The sequence below is a fragment of the Equus asinus genome, chromosome 5 (assembly GCF_041296235.1).
Source record: "Equus asinus isolate D_3611 breed Donkey chromosome 5, EquAss-T2T_v2, whole genome shotgun sequence".
Taxonomy (NCBI): Eukaryota; Metazoa; Chordata; class Mammalia; order Perissodactyla; family Equidae; genus Equus; species Equus asinus.
The window spans coordinates 31461311-31474631 of NC_091794.1; the positions used below are offsets into that span (position 1 = coordinate 31461311).

At 40.9% G+C, this 13321-nt stretch overlaps 2 protein-coding genes across 3 annotated transcripts in view; one reads left to right on the forward strand and one right to left on the reverse strand.

Annotated features, from left to right (window-relative positions):
- Positions 1-2922, reverse strand: part of CCDC50 (coiled-coil domain containing 50) — a 69257-nt gene extending 66335 nt beyond the window's left edge. For both annotated transcript variants that reach the window (XM_070509200.1, XM_014843286.3), the window contains exon 1: positions 2210-2922. In XM_070509200.1, the coding sequence (XP_070365301.1) occupies positions 2210-2258 (49 nt within the window). In that variant the 5' untranslated portion in view covers positions 2259-2922. The remainder of the gene's footprint in view (positions 1-2209) is intronic.
- The window catches only part of UTS2B (urotensin 2B), a 45585-nt gene continuing 34711 nt past the window's right edge, over positions 2448-13321 (forward strand). The window contains exons 1-3 of the mRNA XM_070509202.1: positions 2448-2587; positions 4202-4350; positions 8062-8170. The gene's annotated coding sequence lies outside the window, so the exon portion shown is untranslated. The remainder of the gene's footprint in view (positions 2588-4201; positions 4351-8061; positions 8171-13321) is intronic.

Genomic DNA, 13321 nt, shown 5'->3' on the forward strand with positions numbered 1-13321 from the left:
CCCACCAAAGGTTTAAACTGAAAAGAGAAGTGGAGGACACAGATTTCTACAAATGGAGTTTAAAAACTGTGCCAGAATATTAAGCAAATTACTACTAAACTTCCTTCTCAAACTGAGTTGGAGTTTCAGTTATTAAGAACAGTCTCAATGTTTGTGTATGTTTTACCCAATCATGGGAACCAGCTTTATTCTCTTTAATTAGATCCAAAGACATTGTTAGGGAGTAAATGGATCATAATTAAGAGTTTATTAGAGAAAGATACACTTTATTAGACTGCAGTACTTCCCAGATCAAAAAGTACACCATTAGGTCGTTCCCACTACATCATTTCCAGAAAAGTTAGAAGCTTACAAAGACATCGATCTTCTCAACAATTTCTGACCACCTTCAAAATCAATCAATATTTAATTCTAACTTAATGAAAGAGCCCCACTAAATTTCCTTACCCCTTTACCACATTATGTAAACTGGATTGCCAAACACCGTATTACACAAAATGAAAGCCAATTCGAATGTGTTAAACTCCAAAGTTTTGCAAGGGAAAAATCTCGCACTCTTTTAGATGGAAAGTGTTTGATGAACCCCTTGAAAAATACACTAGAACAAATCATTCATGTCTTGGTTAGAAACCAGAAGATTTAAGAGTAATATAAATGCACATACAGAAAATGAGTTTCAAGTTTGTTCCAGGTCACTGACATGTATACTTGGCTGAGTAAATCAAAGCACTATATGATTTTTTTTTTAGTTTCAATATGGTAGAATACTTTACATGCTAAGGTTGTGTTTAACTCCAACTGTCATTTTACTCATCCCCCACTCCCAAAGAAGCACTACACAGTACACAAGAATCGCTTTTTCTCTAGAGACATCCAACACACACAGACACCTCATTCTCAAAAGACTTAGGACAACCAGACAACTTCAAAGGACTTTCAAAGTGTAGATTTGCCTTTCCTATCACTCACGCTCCAGTCTTGACAGTGCTGTAAAAACTACATTTACATGTGAATGCCAGAATCTTCACCAAAGCCAGGCTGGGAACTGAAAGGATGAAAAATACTACTGCTAAAATCTCAGGCCTAAGCTCTAATACCCTTCAGCAACAATAGGACAGGCCCAGCTCCAGTAAAAATTCTACATAAAACCAGTGACTCGGTCTCCTAGTGTTTGGAACTCTCGGAAAGAAAGCAGTCAAGCTTTCTTGGAATTTGGGGGTTGGCCGGTGCATCCACAAGGCCATTTGAGTCAAATCAAACTGACAATGAAACACGCAGTTCCAAGAAAGCAAAGATCCTTATTTTCAATTCTACATTCCCAAGACACCGCAGGCCACAATGCTCAGCTGAAACAAATGACATCCACAACAAAGAGAACCTTTACAAGGCCAGAGAACACTTTGGAACTTCTGAGCTTCCTAGGGCCAAAAAAGAGCTTAAGATAACTAAAGATTAAGGTGATCCAGCAGCGAAAATGCCAGGTCTTGGGGCAAGTGACCAAGACCAGGGAAGGGAAGTCAAAGGACTACTTGCTGGTAGCCCAGTCAGACAAGTACTAAGCAATATTTATCTTCTGGATACCAGTATAGGGAGCCACTAAAAATCAAGGTCACCTGTCAGTCCCCTATTCCCCGTCCCTCACTGCTTTTCGCAGGAAAAAGCTTATAGCAGCTTCCCATGCGCCGCCCGCTCTGGGCAGTGCCAAGACTCAACTTTTAAACCTTGAGGAAGGTGGGAAAGTCAGCCAGCCAGACGCTGAGCTAGAAAAAGTAGAGAGGAGGGAAAGAGTCAAGTTTCAAAACAAAGGCTCCACAAGGAACTGGATGTCAACCCCTCCCCTGTGCTAGCCTTAACGCCAACTAGGCTGGGCCTTGATTTTTAAGAACACAAATTAAGTCCAACTTGGCGAGCCCTGGAGCGTCCATGAAAGGCTGTGCTTAGTGCCTGGAACACTTGCACAACCACTTGATGAGGGTGGTGCTATCCTCTCTTCCCCGATCTCCTTAAACAGGAAAAACCTGAAGCTTACAACCTAAGGGACTTGCCCAAGGTCCCACAATACAGCCTCCATTCCGTCTCCTTCCCGGCCAGGGCAGGCCAGCACCCGTGGGCGCCGGGCCGCGGGGCCGAAGGACACCGCCCCTGCCCCGAGAGGACCGGGGCTGGCGGAGGGGAGGGGCCCCGCGCGCGCTCCACGCCCGGCCCCTACCTTCCTTGACTCCCGGCAGCTTGGACTGGTCGATGCCGACTTCAGCCATGTTGGCCCGGGGTCCGGCTGCCCCCAGCCGCCCCGCTGCCCGGCCGCCGCCGGCCCCGAGCGCGGCCCCGCGCGCAGCAACAGCAGCAGCAGCGCCCGACGCGGCGCCAAGTCCAAGCGGCAGCGCGCGCGGGCCCGAGGAGGGCGGGCCGCCGGGCAAGGGCTGGCGACAAAGGCGGCGGGAGACGGGCGCCGGCGCCCCAGGCGGCGGCCCAGCTGCCCCGCCGCAGCCACCTGCTCGCGCACTCCCGGCCCGGATCGATACCAAATAGCCGGCGCCCGGAAATGGACCCGGGCCGGCCAGTACGGAGGGAGAGAGGAGACAGAAAGGTGGGCGGGCGGGCCTGGGTGGGGAGGGGGAGGGGAGATGGAGGGGGAGGGGAGCTGCAGGTCTGGAACCGCAGTTGCGAGTGGCTGGCGAGCTGAGATCGGCTCCCGCGGCCGCCTCCCTGCTGGCTCCTTTGTGCCGGGTGACGCGCCTGAGGCTGAGGCCCCGCTGTGCCCCCGCCCCCAGCCCTGCCTCCCTCCCAAAGGAGGGTCGCGTCTTTCGGTGGGAGCTTTGTGTCCTGAAGGCCTCAACAAAAAGGCCACGGGGGTCGTCCAGAACGGAATCATTAGTGTCAGCGGTGCCGTCAGCATTCTGTGCTTTGGTTCTGGGGCTGAGATTTCCGCGGCATGCTTACGGTGTGCCTGGCTCTCCCGGGCCTTCTTTGCCTCCCGGGATTAAAGACAAGCTAATATAGGGGCACAAAAAATCCTCTAATACAACGTATAGAACTAGAGAGCAGCTGATAAAAATCTGGGCCAGTTTAGAGAAGAGAGTGTTCACAACCAGCTGGGGGAACTGAGTCATTCATTCATCAAAAACGCATGAATGTCTACCAAGTGTGATGTTAGGTACTGGGGGTGATAAAACGTGTGTCAGACATCTCTTATGGCATGTCACACATTGGACTATAATTGGGACATTTGTATCTCCCCGAAATAGACATCTCCTGTTTGCATCTCCTAGCAACAGAATTCTCCCGTCCTTTGGGAAACCCTCCTCAGGAGCGAGTGGGCTCCTCTGCCAAGCCTGTGCAATCATAGAGCCTCTCCTCTTGGCTACCACCACCAGTCTTCCATCCTCTTCCACCCACACATGTTCATTTAAGGATGGGTGTGTGACCAAGACAGAAGACTTCCCTGGAATTATTACATAAAGAGGGATAGATAAGCATTCTATTTCCTGTGGGGAAGGTTTGCCCTCACTAGTAGACAATGAAGCCAAACTGAAGACAGAAACAAAGATAAGAGAAAGAAGAAGGCGTATTCTGATGTTCCCACAATAGCTAAATCAGGAGGTCCCTGGAGCAGCCGGGGTTCCTGCAGCTCCTGGATTCTAGGATCTACCCCCAGCATCCTCTGAATTTAAACTGGTACTTTTACTATCTCAAGCTAGTAAAAATTGACTTTTTGTCACTCACAGCTCAAAGAGCCCCAGTATAAGAAACCACATGAAGGAGGTTTTATTTGGACTTGACGTTGAAAAAACAAGCAGACTTTAGGCTAGAAAAAATTTAGAAGACTTTCTAGGCCAGAAGGTGGCAAACTATGGCCCACAGGCGAAGTCTAGCCCACTGGATTTGAATGACTGCTTTTTATGTGTTTAAATGATTATATTTTAAGTGGTTATATAAATACAACATACTGTTTTCAATTTTGCCTCTTAGGTCTCACAGTGTAAAAGATTTACTATTGGACTTTTTTCGGAAAAAGTTTGCTGATCCCCGTACTAGGCAGAAAGAACACCTAGTAAGTTAAATGTATGAATAGGAAGGAGGTGATATTAGGTACTTTTAAGGGGATTTTTCAGTTCCCTGCCTTATAGTGACTTTTTTTTTTGACTTCCTGCAGTCGTAGAGAATATTTATAATAACAGTATTCTCTATTTCCCTCCTCAAGTCCATTGTCTCTGTTTCTCTGTCATGCTCCGCCCTGGAAGGCTGACATGAATACATCACCAGGCTTCCTTGCCCTGTAGCTTCCTGTTGAGTTGGACCAGTACAAAGCATTGGCAGAAAATCAAAAGGAGGGAGAAAGGAAATATCAGGGTATGTATTACACTCTCCTCCCCCTCATGTACTAGGCCAAAATTTTTGCCGTACTGTGCCCCTCTGACTACAATGCCTGTCTAGAGGCCTCTGTTCCATGCCTCTAGCTCTCATGGGTCTCCTACCTTTTCCCTCCTTTGCCCCTTCAGGCGTGGGATGGTAATGGCTTCCCATTGTTGCTCGTTCCCTTAACTGTCTCCACACCTCTGTAAATAGACCCTTCATTATATTCTTTTCAGTTAAGCCGTTTTGAGTGTCTTCTGTTTCCTGCCTAGACTCTGACCAATATGGAAAGATATGCCAAAGGGTCATTGCTTTGTTTTCCTTAAAAATGTCCACATTTCTAATCTCTCCATAAGATCATAAGACATAGTCAGCTATTCACATGATCTTCACTTCCTATTTTCCCAGCCTTTCTTGAACCCATTCCTATCGTACTTTTTAGCCCCCAACTCCAAAAAAGCTGTTTTTATTAGCATTAGCAATGACCTTCATGTTCTCAAATCCAGAGGTCAATTCTCAGCCCTCCTCTTACTGGCTAATTGTTACCATGAAATAGATATGATCTTACCCCCCGTCTTGGAACATACTTTTGGTTTGGTTTTGCTTTTTGTATTTGGGATTATCTCTTGTTTCCCAAGACAATTCTCCACCACTGGCCACATTGTTGAAAAGTGACTTAAGCCAATGAAAGCTCAGTTTTGGGGTTCTATCGGATAGTGGTATCTGCCAGTTATTGGAGATAGTTATAGGCTAGCAACTCCACCCAAAATCTCCTTACCAGGTTACAAAGAAAGTAAGTCTGAAACCGAATTCATTCGTATATATATCAATATCCATATATATATATGTATACATATATTTATTTATTACCAAGTAGGTACAAAGAAATCATAAAACTTGCTCTGAACACTTGGTAAAGCCCAATTTCTTATCCTTTTGTGGGCTCTGACTACGTGGTCCCTAAAAGACTTGTGCAAACACAGACATTATTTTGGAATCATGCTTGGGAACCATTGCAAAAAGTAAAGGCCGAAAGTCTCCCTTGGTTCCTATACCCTGTTCAAACAAGAGTGAGGAGTTTCTTTAAAATGTTTCAGCCAATCCATATATTTCAAATACCCACAATTTTAAACACATTTCTAATATTCATTAAATTATGCTATAAAATTTCTGGTATTAATCTAAAATTTTAAAAAGTAACTTAAGTCCTTATTATAATTTCTTTTAGAGAGTAGTTTTCTGGTAAAATTCTAGGTTACAATACCCTCAACTTGTAATCCTAGTTAGGCAACTGGACACCCTTATAAGGTATACCAAAACTGAACACACACACATATGTGCACTCACGTGTACACATGCTCACAATCCTATATCATATTCTTTAGGGGTTCCTCCCAATTTCCTAGACCTTTAAATGTTGGAGTGTTTCAGGCAGCACTTCAGTTCTCAAACTTCTTCTTCCTAACTGTTCTTACTCTTGGGTAATTCATTCAGTCTTTTTGCTTTAATGACTAACTCTTAAGGTAAATCAAATTGCCAATATGACACCTTTTTGACTGAAAAAATTTACACCTCATATGGTTCAACCTACTATTCTGATGACTCCAAAATTTATATTTTCAACCCAACTCTCTCCTGAATTCCATACTATTGTATCCAGCTGCCTACTTTTCATAGTCCTTTGAATGTTAATTGGCTGTTATAGACTAAATGTGTCCCCCCACGATTCATATTTTGAAGTCCTAACCCCCAACGTGATGGTTTTTGAAGCTGGAGCCTTTGGGAGGTGATTAGGTTTTAATGAGGTCCTGAGTGTGGGGTTCCCCTGATGGGATTAGTGTCTCTATGAGAAGAGGGACAAAGACCAGAGCTCCCTCTCTCTCCATACCCGGGCACAGACAGAAGGTGGCCATCTGCCAACCAGGAAGAGACTTCTTACCTGGAACCAAATCTGCTGGCATCTTGATTTTGGACTTCCCAGCCTCCAGAACTGTGAGAAATAAAGCCACCCAAGCCAACTAATACATTGGCAATTAAGCATGAATGACTAAAACTGACCTCTTCAGTACCTCCTGCTCCTTCTGTATACTTCATCTCTTTAGAGAACACCTCCACTCACACAGCTGCTCAGGTCTAAAATGTTAGTCATCTATTGGCTCCTGTTTGTCTTTCACACCCCACATTAGTAAATTTAGTCAACTAAAGGCTCAAAATATAACTGCAACTTGATTACATCTCATTACCTGACTACTACCTCCATAATCTGAACTCTCATTCTCTCTCTCTTGGATTTCTATCATACTCTTCTTTCAAGGTTTCTTGTTGCTGACCTTGTTCCCCCACAGCAACTAGAGAGACTGCATTTTAAAATGTAAGTCAGAGCATGGCATTCCTTTGTACATAAACTTTCAATGACATGTCTTCTTCTGAATGCAATCTGAAGTGCTTACCATAATCTACTAGAGTCACCCCTCACTACTCTGACCTCATATCTTTTCTCTCATCCTCTCACTCACTGCCCTCCACTCACACTGACCTCCTTGGTGTTTCTTGAGTAAGCCATGCATATTGTTGCTTCAGAGCCTTTTCATTTAATTGGTCTCTCTTCCTGCAAAGTCTCCGTCCTCAAATGCCACCTTCTCAGAGAGACTTTCCCTGACCTTGTCTAAAATGGTTATCCAATCCCTGTTGTTCCATATTTTGCCCACTCTTTTTTTCTCCAAGTCACTTATCCCTGCAAATGTTGTATGTTTATAGGTTTACTTATTATGTCTGTCCAATCTACCAAGAGGATTGGAACATTGTCTATGGATTGATACTGTATCCTCAGTACATATAATAGCTGCGTACAAATATATTTTGAGTAAGTTGTTGGATAAAGCATTTGGTGAAGAATTATTAAAGGAGATCATGACTATGCCGACCAAATGATATCTTTTTAAAAAGAAAATTTTTAAGAAAAATGTGTTTTTCAGAAATGAGTTTTAAGAAAAGAATCTAGACCTTAATAGACAGCAGACGTGATTTAAAAGAGTTAGAGAAACAACTACACAGCTAGTTTAAAAAGAGAGAAATCTCGCTTTGCAAGAGGAAACTTTAACTTATACCACCATGTCCTGAAGCCTATTTGTTAAGAGCCATTTATATATTATAGATAAATACATTGCTAGTGTGAAAAAGAAGGAAAAGAAAATGGGTAAATTATGAACACCAGTGTCATTTGGCAGATTTTTCCATGGTTTCCACGAGAGTTCAGGCAAGAGACAATGATGAAGAAGTTGAGTCTGTATGGAGCCAGGACAACAGAATCTCATCCAAGCGACTTGGCAGGGACTAGGGAGGGATGTCAACAGTTTTCACATTCAAGGATATTAAGCACACTGGCACAGGTACTGATGAGTGCAAGGAGCATAATGTAAGGAGGACCATGAACTAACACAGAGCTAAAGCAAGATTCAGCAATGTGAGCTGTGGTAAAAGTTCCTCATCTCTGGGCTGCAAACATCTTGTATACTGGTGTTATTATGATAAGTTCCACAAAGTCATATACACAACAATAATTATCTGCTGGCTGCATAATATATAAATATCTCATAAAGCATATTTCTATTTTTTAAATGAACACAAGTACAGTGATTAATAAATATAAATTTATTTACAAGTAGTATTAAGATTAGTGTAACATCTTGTGTTGTGTATTTTTTTCAGCTAAAGACTACTAAAAACAATTACGTATGGAGAGAGGTCTTAATTAAAAGGAGATCTTCAACCTGGAAGAGATTGGAATCCACTCTTAAAGGATGAGCCACACAGTCAGGTTTTCTGCATGAGACACATAATTTAGGAAACTTCTTTTCTACATGTTATTTTTCCTATGAAACCTGTAACTAGAAGGGCAGGGCTATAAATTCAAATTGGGAGAAGGAAAAAGAATGAATTTTTGCAGCTCAAGCTGTCAGCAATGTGATAATCTTAGAAGAGTCTTGGGTAAACACATCTAGGGAATCCCTGTCCTATAACACATTTGTGAGATTTCTCAATATTTTGCTTGGCTCTCTGTGGAGAATGCTGGAAGTCTGAAAGGCATTCAGTGCTAGAGAGAGCTGTACTGAAAGTATAAAAGTATAAATGAGAAGTATACACATTGAGTACAGTGGCTGCCTCTGAGTGGGAGGGACAGTAAGACAGAATGTGGGAAAATGTGTCATAGATTACATTTGCAGAAATGACAACATCGGTTCCTATCACACGTGGCCTCCTGCAATATGACATTGTGACCCTTCATCAAAATGGAGGCATTAAGAATGTTAGGCAACTTCTGTTTTTATGCTCTGAAAGAAGTCAGTTGCTTTGAAGGATATCTGACTATCCTAATATTTCTATGCTGTGAGAAGCTCAACTTGCCATGTGGAGAGGCTATGTGGAAGGGAACCAATACCCCCAGGCAACATCCCCAGTGGAGCTCCCAGTTGACAACTAACACCAAGATGATTGCCAAGCATTTTGGAAATGGATCTTCAAAAGCCAGTTGAGACATTCCAAGTGAATCCATGTGGGAAAGAAATAAGCTGTCCTTGCCCAATTTGTGGAATAGTAAACAAATAAGTGAATGTTATTGTTTAAATCTAATAAGCTATAGAGTGGTATATTATGCAGCAATAGATCACCGAAAGAGTATGTTTTAACTAAATCTGTAAAGTTTCAATTCTTTGAGAAAAGATCACATAGTTGAGACAAATATGGGAAAATACTGACCACGAATCTGAATGTGATGCATTGGTGACTATTACATTTTCTAGTTTTTTCCTTTACATAGGAAATATTACATATTTCATAATTCAAAATTTAAAAACGTATTTAGACTTGCTCTTCTGGCTAGGATAGAGTAAATAGTTCCAAAGGTGTCCTCCCTCCATAAACAATGATAAAGCTGGAGAAATAGGTGGCAATTGTTTTCAAGTACAGGGCATTAGGTAGAATGATCCCTGAGAGAAGATGACTGCATGAAGTGAGCCTCTCATGCCCTTGCCAATGCTGGAGATTGGTACAATTGTCCAACTTTTATACAGGGAGTGGGGTCCAAGCAGAGTCTCTCTGGGGAGGTAGTGCTGCTGACACAATTGGAACTTGTAGGGTAGGGTACTGAAGAAGAGGGTGCTGCACACAGGAGTTCCCAAGTCCTTGGTCAAAGGCTGAGTTGTGTATACTCAAGATGAAACACTATGAGGCCTAACAGAGAGCAGCATCCACAAAGAAGATAACGGAATAGTGATTCTAGAGGTCACTGGTTGTTGGGAAAAGTTAGATCAAAGACCTACTTAGAGTGAAGAGATCTCATCAGCACACCTGGCATTCAGATAAGATAGTGAAGAGGCCATAAATTATATGGACAGCCTACTTGCAAAGGCTGTTCTGGAGCTAACCTATCAAAGCCTAAAACCAAGCTTTGACAGAAGGAAGAAGAGCTTCTAGGAAATAGCTATGTGCCAGCTCAAAACTCAGCAATCATTAAAAAAAAGGGCAATCTAATCCAGACTCTTTACAATGTATCTTTCACAACGTCCACTAAAAGTTACTAGATGTACAAAGTAGTAGGAAAATGTGGTGAATAATCAAGAAAAAAGCAATCGGTTAACACAGATGCCAAGATGACCCAGATGTTGGAATTAGCAGGCAAGGATATAAAGAGGCTATTACTATCAGTTATTATAAATATTTTTAAGGACTTAAAGCAAAATATATGGTTATAAAGAATGAACAGCTGGGGAATCTATTAGAGAATAGAAACTATACAAAAATCAGTGAACAGATATAGAGTTTTAGCAGATAAAAAGTAAGAAACAAGTGGAAATTCTAGAAGCAAAAAGGATAATATCTAAAGTGAAAAAAATCACTGGATGGGCTTGGTAGTAGTATGGAGATGGTAGAATAAAGACTCTGTGAATTTGAGAACAGATCAATAGAAGTTACTTAATCTGAAAAAACAGAAAATTGTTTTTTTAAAATAAGTCTCAGGTAACAGTGGTGTAATATCATACTGTTTATAATTCAGTACTTAAAGATCCAGAGAGGAGAAAGAGAGAATGAGGCAGAAAAAATTATTGAGAGAATAACAGTTGAAAGTTTCCCAGATTTCATTTCAAAACATCAATCTACGGGTCCAAGAAGCTCAGGAAACCCCAAAAAAGAGAGATATAAAGAAAAAGCATCTGGGCCATTCTAGCCCAAAAACTAACAACCACAGATGAAGAGAAAATCTTCAAAGCAGCCAAAGAAAAATGGCACATTACATACAAGGGAATGATTATGTAAATAATGACTGTCTTCTAATTATAAACAATACGGGCCAGAAAATAATAAAATTACAACTTTAAAGTGATAACAACAACAAATACCTGTCAAATCAGTGTTCGTGTGTAGCAAAATTATCCTTCAAAAATAAAGATAAAATAAAGATATTTTCTGATAAATGAAAACTCGGAAAATTTGTAACCACCGTATCTACACTACAAGAAATATAAAAAGAAGCTCAAGGCTAAAGTAAAGGATAACAAATGGAATTTCAGATTTGAGGGAAGAAAGAAAATCTAAACATGAGGATAAGTTTTCAACAGGCTAGCTTCTTTTATTTTTTCTCTTTATTTCTCTAAAAGACAATTTATTGTTTAAAGCAAAAAAGAAAAAAATCATTGTAAGGTAGTGTTTATAAAGTATGTAGAAGTAAAATTTAGGACAATAAAAGCACAAAGTAATGGGTGGATAAATGAAATTAAATTCCTATGAGGTTGAAGTGTAAAAGATTCAGATAAGTTAGGAGGAGGGAACACTACTCAATTCATTTAATGTGTCCAGCGTACACTGAGTACAAAACCTGATGGAGATATTATATGAAAAGAACAATATAGACCAATATCCCTTGTTAAGATAGACACAAAGTCCTAAACAAAATATTGGTAGATCAAATCTAAAAATATGCAAAAGAAATAATACATAAACAGCAATTGAGGTTACTCAGGAACCCAAAATTAGTTTAACATTCAAGAATCAGTCAATGTGATCCCATATCTTGATCATCTCTATAGATATTATCAAAAACAATTTTGACAAAATGCCACACCAATTCATAATTTGAAAAAAAGGAAAGCAACTCTCAGCAGACTAGGAATTGAAGGAAGCTTCCTTAGTATCATAAAAGGTATGCGTGAAAAACGTACAGCTTGGTGAAACATTGTACTGCTGCTATGATTGGAAGCAGTGAAAGTATATTAACTCTCCCTACCTTTATACAACATTTTACCGTGCAACATTCCACAGTGCAATAGGAAAGAAAGAGAATAAAATACACCCATTGGAAAAGAAGTAAACTTTATTTATATATGATATTGCTTAAATAGAAAACCTAAGAAATCTGCAAAGCAACTATTAGAAATAATAAATTTAGCAAAGGCACAGAGTATGAGGTCAATATATAAAAAATCAATTGTTTTTCTATATACTAGCAACCATTAGACAATACAATTTTTAAAAGTCTAATTACTGTAGCATCAAAACCTAAAATTCTTAGGAATAAGTTAACAAATAAATGCAAGACTTCTAGGCTGAACACTACAAAAAATTGCTCATGGGGGCTGGCCCTGTGGTGTAGTGGTTAAGTTCAGCATGCTCTGCTTTGGTGGCCCAGGTTTGCGGGTTCAGATTCCGGGCACGGACCTACACTCATCAGCCATGCTGTGGCAATGACCCACATACAAAATAGAGGAAGATTGGCCCAGACGTTAGCTCAGTTCTAATCTTCCTCAAGCACAAAAAGAGGAGGATTGGCCACAGACGTTAGCTCAGGGTGAATCTTCCTCAGTAAAAAACAAAAAATTCTCATAGAAATTGAAGATGAACTAAAGTAGGGAATCAGTCTGTGTTCATGGATTGGAAAAATTAATTTTTTTTTTTTTTTATGCTGAGGATGATTCATCGTGAGCTAATATCCTGCCAATTTTCCTCTATTTTTTAGTATGCGGGCCACCAGCACAAGATGGCTGCTAACAAAGCAGTGTAGGTCCGTGCTTGGGAACCAAACCTCGGCTGCCAAAACAGAGTGTGCTGAACTTAACCATTAGGCAACCAGAGCTGGCCCAAAGACTAATATTTTTAAGAGGTCAGTTCTCTCAAAACTGATCTATAGATGAAATGCAATTCTATTTAAAATTCCAACAGCCATTTTTTCCTTTGGTAGAAATTGGCAAGCTGATTTTAAGTTTAATACAGAAATGCAAATGATTAGAATGGTCAAAGTAATTTTGAAAAACAGCAAAGTTGATGGTGTGGGGGATCAGAATGGGCCACCTCAAAATGTGTCTGTTTGGCTTGATTATTTTTAGGGATAAAAGACTCTGAAAGAAACTTTGACCTTTCCCCTAACTGCCTAAAAGGATTTAAGACAGAAGGCCTGTCCCAGGACAGGCCATCACCATAGATAACTCTGGGTATGGGCAGAAAGGAGGGAAAACAAACACAAGGTGGTGTTTTCTTTGTAAGCCACATTTTTACAGCAATGGGGACTCCCCACTTTTAACTCTCTTCAGTCAGATTCCCATATTACAATTTAATTTGAATTACTCACTTATTGCAGTGATCTTGCCCTTTCCCCCATCTAACAAAGGTTTCACATTATCTTATACTTATGGTCTAAGAGTATTAGCCTGGGGGCCGGCTCTGTGGCCGAGCGGTTAAGTTCGTGCGCTCCACTGCAGCGGCCCAGGGTTCGGATCCTGGGCACCGACATGGCACTGCTCGTCAGGCCATGTTGAGACTGTGTCCCACATCCCACAACTAGAAGGACCCACAACTAAGATATACAACTATGTACCAGAGGGGTTTGGGAAATAAAGCAGAAAAAAAAAAAGATTGGCAACAGTTGTTAGCTCAGGTGCCAATCCTTAAAAAAAAAAAAATTATAAAAAATAAAAAAAGT